General features: G+C 48.8%; 3 protein-coding genes across 3 annotated transcripts; 2 read left to right on the top strand and 1 right to left on the bottom strand.

Annotated features, from left to right (window-relative positions):
* Window positions 1-187: 187 nt before the first annotated feature.
* BDQ94DRAFT_173835 (NACHT domain-containing protein) lies at window positions 188-3,133 on the bottom strand (the record flags this gene model as incomplete). Its single annotated transcript, XM_026772228.1, has 3 exons — window positions 188-247; window positions 328-2,061; window positions 2,144-3,133. The coding sequence occupies 3 exons, from the start codon at window positions 3,131-3,133 to the stop codon at window positions 188-190; spliced, it is 2,784 nt and encodes a 927-aa protein (XP_026622589.1).
* Window positions 3,134-3,790: 657 nt separating this feature from the next.
* Window positions 3,791-4,864, top strand: BDQ94DRAFT_182339 (uncharacterized protein; the record flags this gene model as incomplete). Its single annotated transcript, XM_026774116.1, has 1 exon — window positions 3,791-4,864. Exon 1 carries the CDS (start codon window positions 3,863-3,865, stop codon window positions 4,862-4,864), a length of 1,002 nt encoding a protein of 333 aa, XP_026622588.1. The 5' UTR covers window positions 3,791-3,862.
* Window positions 4,865-6,496: 1,632 nt separating this feature from the next.
* On the top strand, window positions 6,497-9,826 carry BDQ94DRAFT_182331 (purine and uridine phosphorylase; the record flags this gene model as incomplete). The annotated part of the gene is made up of 5 exons (XM_026774115.1): window positions 6,497-6,927; window positions 6,959-7,538; window positions 7,603-8,407; window positions 8,477-9,596; window positions 9,710-9,826. Exons 1-5 carry the CDS (start codon window positions 6,529-6,531, stop codon window positions 9,824-9,826), a joined length of 3,021 nt encoding a protein of 1,006 aa, XP_026622587.1. The 5' UTR covers window positions 6,497-6,528.

Raw genomic sequence — 9,826 nt, 5'->3', positions numbered from 1 at the left:
CTGATTCCTTGAGCTTTCGAGCAGCTGCAGTACAGATCCTGCCAATTCATCTGATATGTCGCCTTGAAGCCACCCGGTTACTGTATTTGTAATTTCAAGTGGAATTTCGTGTCGTGATTCCATAGACCGGAGAGCGATCATCCTCACTTCATCCTCCTCTTCCTGTAGAACGTTGACTATGGCTTGTTCAGGGAACTCGATCTCGCTTGCTAGAGTGACTGGCCTCCCGGTGTGTTGGTTCCATTCCCTGAGTTTCTTGCATTGAAATGCCAACCATTTTGACAGATGGGCTTCAAGCTTTCTTCGAAGTGGAAATGGATGGCAAACCTCGCTCAAGCAGTGCATGACAAGCCGTTGATGCGTAGGGCCTAAGAGGTCGAGTGGCTCCTCGTCGATCACCCTGAGGAAGGAGAGAGCCCCTTCAACGTCAAGCAAGCCGGCAACAAAACGCCAAAAGATATCGTAGCGAGAGTGGTATTTATACCTGCCGAGAAAATCGGCAGGGTCGATCAGCTCATTCTTTCCGCTGCTGAGCATCAAAAACGTGAGCCGTTGCGGTTCTCGAGCTTTCCACTGCCGCACGAAATACCGCGCCGCAAAATACTCTTGATAGGTCAGGTGTAGGAAGTGATAGCTTTGGTTGCTGTATTCTGAAGATTGGTCTGACGTCCGCAGGAAGGATAGGTTTGGTAGGGTTTTATTGGGTAAGAGATTTGGAGCGAAGTTGTCGAATACATCGCGCAGATGTTTTGACCTAAAGTCAATTACATCGTTAAGTAGGCCTGTAAAGGCAAGGCCCTCAAGTAGAGAAATCTCGTCCGTGACGAATTCCTCAATTTTTGACGGACTTGCCATTTCGATATGACCATGTTTCACTCGCTCCCCATCATGTTGTTTCCGCAATCGCAAGACATCCTTCTTCCATAATCTTTGCTCGATGGATTGGTAAACGGCTGTCATGGTCTCCGGTATGCTTCCGGAATTGAGACCTTCGTCCCAGGTATAACACAACGCATCCAGCTGAATTGGGATTCGGACAAGATCCTGAATGAGCTGATGGCCTTGGAGGAATGATTGAACATCGTCGACTCGTTTGGAATCGGTAAAGGTGTTTTCGAGATAGTCTTTCACTTGGTTTGGGTAGAACCCGATCGTTTCCAATTCAAGATCGAAAGCGCGGACGCCGAGTGGAAGTTCGCCATATGGTCGGGACGTGACGACTACGTTGGGCTGATTTAGGAGCTCTTGGACGAAATGGAACATAGAGCTGTCAGGATCCAGGTCCTGAGAAACCTCATCCAAACCGTCAAGGATGAACACAATTCTGCCACTCTTGGTGTCCGATGCACGCCACATCGCTTTGGCGAGGTCGTCACTCTTGCCGTGTTGAGAGAAATACTCATCACGAAACAAACTGCCAAGATTGTATCCGGCGATCTGGCGTCTTTCTTCAAGCTTCAGGTTTCGCAAAGGTACCCAGATTATGCGGTCAAATAAATTCTTCCATGCGCGGCCGTGGATGAAGTCATGTACAATCCTTTTGCACAAGGTAGTCTTCCCCACTCCGGCACGTCCTCGGATCAAGATTCTTCTAGGCTGTACAGTGTGGCCGTCTGGTCCTTTGCGTTGGTCGAAGACTGTCCCCAACTCAACCTGGATGTTCTTTTCCGGCGTCTCAACTTTCAGTCGAGCAGAGAGTGAAAACGGGGAAGACTGAGGTGTTGTGACTCCTTCTTTTGATGTTTTGTTCAAGTCATCCGCATTTTTCCCGGGCTGCTCCACGAGGGCAAGGTTGATGTAGCACTGCTCCATCGACAAGGCCTTGCCTGAGAGCCGTTCGATCTTGAGCCGTTCCGCCGTGTAGTGCTTGCATATCTCGGCGTCCGCTTCCTCGAGTGGCGTCTGCTCCTCGCGAATTTTCTTCAGTATTTTGCAAATTTCTCCAGCAACTTCGTTGTAGTCGTCACACTCAGGGTCGCGGAACTTGTTCATCAGGACGTGGCGTCGGTTGAGACGTTGCCGCTCAAAAAACTGCGCTGTTGCCGAGCTCTCGCTCACCAGCTAGAGAGAGTTAGCAACCGTTCTCTTCCTAAGTAACGATTATGGGACGAGAAGAGACTGAGCCGGCAAGTGTAATACTTACTTGTTTTGCTCCGTACAGCCAGAATCCTAATAGCCAAAGAAGAGAGGTGGTAGCCAGTGGCCATGGAAATGAATAGAGTAGCCAGATTGAAATTACAGCTACTGGCCAGATCAGAAACACCCTGTCGGAAAACATCCAAGCGAGATGAATTTTCCCAAGAAGACTCGTCTTGTGAGCTTCCCAGAAGGTGAACACGTGGTAACGCTTGTTCACTTTCAGTTCAGTGAATCCACGCACGAGCTCATTGAGACAAGGTGTCGGTTGCTTCGTGTAGTCAATCAGTGCGGTCACTGTTTGGTCTTTGAGAGCAGCCCAGACCTTAAGAGATAGATCTGGCATATCTTTGAATGCAGTCCCCAGGAACGGTGTGGCAAGGAAAACAACACCACGTGTCGCTTCTATGAGAGACGAGCGACCGCCTTTGTGGCCATCACGGCGATTGATCTCGAGGGCCTTTATCAAAATGATACCCCCGAGGCAGGATGCGATGAAGAAAATTGGTCGGTCTTCTACCTGTCTTTCTGCTGCCAAATGCTGTGAGATACTGCGGATCAAAAACCGAGCAGACTCCTCGAGCGTCGTCGGAATTGACCGTTGGAACAGGTCGGCCGGCCAGTCACATGTGAAGATCCGGGCCCGTCCCACTTTGCTTGGGAGCATTTTTGAATCTTCCAGCCAGTTGACTTGCTTCCTGAGATCTTTGGGGTCTTGCCATGTCCACGTATCAGGCGACCTCGTATCAAGGCCATGGATGGCAATGATGTCGATGGGCTTTTCCGTCTCGTTCTCCTCGGGAGCATCGTGCACCAATCGTAAACCAGGCTCCGCTGGTCGTGGTGCTGACTGAGATTGGTGGAGTCGGCTGCGGCGCAAAAAGATTATCGCCAGGCAGACAATGAATAAATAGATGAATAAATAGAGAAGGACGACGATGCCGACGATGCCGACGATGCCGACGATGCCGACGATGCCGCCGAAGATCAGGTCCATAGCTGCAACTGTCATGCGAACGGCCGGATCGAATTTTGTCGGATACTTGATTAGTAGTTGGATACAGGCGAAAAGCTTCAGCAAGTGCCGAGCTTTTGTCGGACCGCCAGTGGACAAGGTGTTCTCTGATGTTCCATCGATTCGGATTTTCGTAACTTATGGCCGCACTTCGAAATGCTTACATGGAGTTTTAAAAGGGCATGCTCCCTCACCCTTTAGCACTTGAAATTATCATTTGTCAAGGAAAGAGATCTTTGCGGCTGCGTTTGGGCAGCTCATACGTCACCACGGGTGGTGTGCTCGCGCCTGATCACCATCCACCAATACTAGCAGCTACCACCAAGCAGTTAGTACACGTCGAATCGGATACTTCCACGTCAGCCATCGGTATTCACGACAACTGCTCATGGGTGCATTGAGTTTTGGATAAAGAAATCCAGGGTACTGCTTCTTTCCTGCCGCATGATCGCCGCAAGCGGAAGGTTCTAGCCAGGCTCGAACTTCTCGCCAAGCTGGCTTAGAGCACTAAGGCCTTCTCCCGCCAAGCACTTTTGAGGGTAACTCACCGGCTTGGACCAAGTAGATTCGAAAAATATTAATGCGGTTTAAGAGGTGTTTTATAGCCGAGGATATCCTTTCAAATGCGAAAACGGTACACTGGTCGATTGTCATGCTGTTGCCCACGACCGCAACTTTCTGCAATTCAATACATAACCATCTCCTCTAGCCATGCCTGGAAACGCGCCATTCAGTGCAGAAGCCTCCATTTCAAGTACACCCTATACGCCTGCTACTTTTCGCGATGAGCACTACACGCCCTGCAGGCCTACTGCAGATATTCCCCGGTTTTTACAAAAGGACCTATCTGTCGAACGACTTAATAAAATCAACAAAGACCTATGGTTGGCTGGGCGACCTATGCCGCCCAGGCCCTTGAACTATCAGGTCGCAACATCACGAGTCATCGTCCCAGATGAAAGAATTGACATGCACATGGTCTGGGAGCACTCTCGGCGCATCCATTTGAAGCCGATCCCGCGATACCTTCTAAACCATCAATTTTGGGAGTCTCAGATGACCTGCGACGAACTCTGTCCCTGCATATCTAATCAACTTTACTGCCAGGCAGATAAAGGGGACAAGGTTTGTCAGCGAAAGAAACTATACGAATGTGCCCTCGGATTTTTATTCTCCTACATTGCCTTAATTGAGCGAGAGTGTGATTTTGCAATTGCCCAGGACCATCACCTCTTACAGAAAAATGTCACCTGGGAGGGCTGGCATAAATTGGTCCAACAACTTTTGCAAAACGGAAACGCTAACCCCAGAAATATCAACGATCGATATTTGTTCGGCGAACTTCGGCTCTCACGACTCAACAAAATCTATAATTTTCGTTACGGCAGTATCCGAGGTTATCAGTTCCCATACCAGACGTACGACGAGCTATTCCGGGACTATCTCACACCCCTCACCGCAACGACTGTTTACGTCGCTTTAGTGTTGACGGCAATGCAGGTTGGGCTGGCTACCAATTGCCTTAGTGACAACCTTGCGTTTCGGAGAGCTTCGTATGGCTTCACTGTCTTCTCCATTCTTGGACCGCTCGTTGCGATTCTGTTGGTTGGCTTTATTGGGCTCTTCTATTTTATCAGGGACCTCGTGGTGACATTGAGATTCAAACGGGAGCGATTTGCACACTATAAGCTATTGAGCTCACAAAGCCTCTGACTCATTTTGAAGCGGAGATAACTCGAAGAGTGCCAAGTTAGTCCAAGACAACCAGAGCACTTTTATCAAAGTTCAGTTAGTTATTGGTTTTCCCTGTGACATATCATCATAGACTAACGCTGATACACACAGTGCTGCCCTTGTGATCAGCCATCTTCGGAATGTGACAGGCATCTCGATTGTCATTAGTGGATTTGTACCTCTCGCACATAGCTTGACAATATATAGCCAACCCACGTCTATTAATGAGGGCCGACAGGCTGCAACTGGGAGAATCTGCCAGCTGTACAGTAGGAGATCCTACTAAGTTTATACGACAGGAACGCCGCTGGCGTGAGAATAACGTTGATATACACCGTAATCGATATTCGAGAAGAATTGGATTCAATCATGGTATATAGGAAAGTCGTACGCAGATACATTTCATCCTCAGAAGCAAACAATCTCCTGACCTCCATGTCCAAAGGTTTAGCCTAGGGTTGGAGTGTTTTGATTTCAACTACGTTCGGAAGCGTATATGACCTAGGACCCAAGGGTAGTATTAATACTGTATTTCTCTATTATCGAAGAGATCAACCACGCCGAGGAAGTATGCGATATCCTGACACGAAGTTCCGGCGATTGGGCTAACTGTACACGTATATTAGCAACTAATGAAGAAAGTCGAAATATGATTGTTGACCTCTTCCGGAGAGGCAATTGAATGTCCCAGAAAACTCTTCACGGAGAGGCGCTTGGTGTCATCACGCAGATTGGCTAGAATATTCGAGACTGGCCAGAATCCGTCGACAGCGCCAACGCACCAGACCCTAAGCTTTCGGCTGGGTCAGGTGGACTGAGCGATCGGCGACCCAGGGTTAACGTAAATCATCTGCTCTAACTTAACATGCATTTATTTCTCTTGAGGATCAAGTTGCAACTCTCAACGTATCATGATGATCTCAACTCTTATACCTGTGACTTCAAAAAGAAGACATCATATCATTCATTCAAATCTTGGAATTGTTTCGACCGTATATGCTTCACTTTAATTCTCCCAGCCGTCTTCATGAAATTAAGAGACAATGGATACATCTGGAAGGAGCCAATTACCAGGTTGAATTACACCATGGTTCGGCTTCCGTCAAGTGGTGGTCGCGCGACGGACGGTGATTCTCATCCGGTTCTCACTCAGCTCCTCGCCCTGTCTATTGCGCACTCACCTTTCTCACCCGAGGTTGCGGACCGAAAAGCAGCGATCACCCGTTTCCTCCAGCGGGCTAAACTAGATAAATCGTTAGCGTGGGCATATGGCGTACGGCTTACATGCGGTCAGTAGTCGAGTGGGTGCATCTAAAGGGTGTGAGCTGGTGCGCAATCTTGGCGCTCGCGCGACTAGTACGAGTGCACTATAGACAGGTGCGATTCTGTATGAACACTCACACCCAGCAGAAAATATCGTGTCATGAGCTATTGCGGAGTGGCGCTAATGGCTTGCCGTACCTTGCAAAGACCAACCAATATCGTTGTCGCGGACGGAATAACCTCATTGGCCGCTAAGTTGCTGATCAGCTGAGCTAGTCAGCCCCCTTTTCAAGCTCTCTGATGTTGCGGGAATCGGTCTCTTCGATATTCAGCATCCACCAATTTTGAGCCTCCTTTTTTCACTGAATGAACGATCTAAAATGTCAACAAATAATGAGAGACTTACGCATGACGACTATACTGTTGCTTGGATCTGTCCGCTGGAAGTCGAGCAGATCGCTGCTATAACAATGTTGGACAGCGAACACAAGCGCCTGAGACAACCACCTAATGACCACAATGTCTACACACTGGGCAGCATCAACGGGCATAATATTGTTATTGCTGGTCTTTACTCCCCAGGAAACAACTCTGCGGCTGTTGTTGTGACGCAAATGAGAAGTACCTTTCGGCATTTAAGATTCGGTGTGCTTGTCGGCATAGGTGGCGGCGTTCCAACGAAGACTGGACGGGGTCACATCCACCTCGGCCACGTTATAGTGAGTAAACCAGAAGGCGAGCATTCTGGCGTGGTACAGTACGATCATGGAAAGGCCGAAGTTGGTCAGTTTCGTCACACCGGCTACCTAGCTCCACCTCCACCCTGTGCTGCTCAATGCCGCACAGGAGATGGATGTAAGACGTGCAATGGCGCTAGAAGATCCTCTTCTTAACCATATTTCACGGATTAACACCGCTATTCCGGGCCTGCGGAGGTACAAATATCCCGGAGCTCATAGAGATCAGCTTTTCCGACCAGAATACGTTCATTCTGACCCCACAGCTTCCTGCCGGAAGTGTGGTTGTGACTTAAGCCAGGTTGTGGATCGGTATTCGGATGAAAGCGACGATGATGACGATATATGTGTGAAACGCGAGCAAGTGGTGGTGCACCGAGGAACGATTGCCGCCGGCGAGTTGGTTCTAAAGCATGGGCTGCTGAGAGATAAATTAGCAAGGCAGCATGGCATCCTCTGTTTCGAGATGGAGGCCGCCGGAGCTTTAGCGGACTTCCCTTGCCTTGTTGTACGAGGTGTCTCGGACTATGCAGACTCGCATAAGAATGATCGGTGGCAAGGTTACGCCGCGGCAACTGCAGCTGCGTACGCAAGGGAGCTCTTCTTCCACATGCCTGTGGATGAGGTCAGGCAATGCCGGATAGCTGAGCGTGGTCAGTAATGGTCAGCAATAAGCGTTTAGCTCTGCTCGAATACTGTCCGCTAACCAACCTGAAGATGTCCAACAAATAACGAACCAAATTCAATATCTTGTTCAGGACAATCGGTGCCAGAAAGTACATCAGTGGCTGTATCCACCTGATCCCTCCTCCAACCTGAATAAAGCTCTGAAGAAACGACATTTGGCGACAGGTTCCTGGTTTCTGGATAGACGACCTTTCCTAGAATGGAAGTCCGGAACATTGCAAAACCTTTGGCTACATGGAATTCCAGGGTGTGGAAAGACCATTCTCAGTGCGACAGTTATAGAGCACCTCAGCCAGCTCCTACGTCCTTCTTATGCCGTTCTCTATTATTTCTTCGATTTTACCGATGTCGAAAAACAGTCCATTGACAAGCTCGTCCGTTCACTTGTTTCACAACTGTATTCCATATGTGAAAATTCTCGGAAAGAGCTAGACATGGTATACTCGTCCTGCGAAAACGGCCAAAGACAACCTGCATACGAGACCCTTGTCAGCACGTTCCTGCAAATGACGAAGGACAGAGAGGTCCGCATCGTGATAGATGCTTTGGATGAATGCAATGCTAGAGCCGATCTTGTCTTATTAATAGAGCACCTCGCAACCGCTGGGTGCTATCTTTTCGCTACGAGCCGGAAAGAAGAGGATATTGAATCCGAAATTAGACGTTGGTTGCATCATGACAGCATTATATCAATTGATGCAGATGCTGTAAACGGTGACATTCGCACATACGTCCGTACGCGGCTTCAGAGTGATCGAGGTTTTGAGAGGTGGCGCTCGCGACAGCACGTCCAAGGCGAAATTGAGGTTGAACTCATGAAGAAAGCCGATGGAATGTAAGATACGCTCCCAATTTACGATCTACTGTAAGTTCAATAGCCAGCCAGTGCTGACGCCACATTTAGGTTCAGATGGGCTGCATGCCAACTTGACAGTCTCGAAAAGTGTCCAGATCTTCGGAAGCTTCGAGAGTCGCTTAGCTCTCTTCCAAAAACATTAGAGGAGACATACGGGCGAATCTTGGCCAACATTGATGAGATTTATCGAGATTACGCTATTAGGGTTCTACAATTTCTCACTTACTCAAAACGACCTCTTGCAATTGAAGAGGCTGTCGATGCGTTGGTAGTCGATCTCCGCATAGGCGCTCCGTTCGACCCCGAGCTAAGAATGCCGCAGCCGCGAGATATTATGAAAATATGCTCCAGTTTGGTGACTCTTATTACAAGACCCAACAAACACAAACGCGGAAATTCGATGGAGCTCCAGTTAGCGCATTTCTCTGTTCAACAGTATCTTATGTCTGGCCGGATTGCAGCGACATTCCCGGCGAATATGGCAGAAGTCGGCTTACTATATCAAAATTGTATCAACGAAACTAGTGCAAGGGGAGCTCTCACAAGAGTATGTCTGGCATACTTATCATATCTGCCTCACGAGAGTCCGCTTCCCCAAATCAAGCAAGATTTCCCGCTAGCGAGGTACTCCGCTCAGTACTGGTTGGACCATGCAAAAGTGGCAGAATCTCTGGAAGATGTCCAGGAAGCTATGCTGAGGTTTTTGGAAATAAACGCTTACCAGGTCTGGGTTAGACTGTTTAACCCGGATGCGCCCTGGTCCTATAATAAGCGGCGTAGGATACATCGAAAGATGCAATCTCGATTGTACTGCGCGTCGCTATCAGGCCTCCGACGTGTTACAGAAATGCTATTGCAGAAAGGAGCCGATGTCAATGAAGACGGCGGATATTACGGCACTGCTCTTCAGGCAGCATCTGCTAAAGGCTATACTGAGATTGTGCAGCTACTGCTTGAGAAAGGAGCCAATATTAATGCGCAGGACGGAAACTTCGGCACTCCTCTTGTAGCAGCTTGTAATAAAGGCCACATTGGAATCGCGCAGCTGCTGCTTGAGAAAGGAGCGGATGTGAATGCGCAGGGCGGAAAATACGGAACTGCTCTCCAGGCAGCATCTGCTGAAGGCTATACTGAGATTGTGCAGCTACTGATTGAGAAAGGAGCGGATGTTGATTCGCTGCCTTTCCTCAAGGATGGCAAGCAAGTTCAGAGTAATCAGCGCAATTACCAAGCTCTCCGAACTTATAGAAAGCAACTCAAACTTCTTGAGCGACAGAATAGGCGCCGCCTATACCTAGCTCGCCATGGAAAGGACGATATGGCGCATGGCTCCGTGTGACGACTCGCGATACGAGGCGCCTGCAAGGCATGGAGACGTTTGCAGAATTTGCTTTCTAA

The sequence above is a fragment of the Aspergillus welwitschiae genome (genome assembly GCF_003344945.1).
Source record: "Aspergillus welwitschiae strain CBS 139.54b unplaced genomic scaffold BDQ94scaffold_36, whole genome shotgun sequence".
NCBI lineage: Eukaryota > Fungi > Ascomycota > Eurotiomycetes > Eurotiales > Aspergillaceae > Aspergillus > Aspergillus welwitschiae.
Note: the sequence above shows the minus strand (reverse complement) of the source record. Positions and strands in the feature narration are given on the sequence as shown.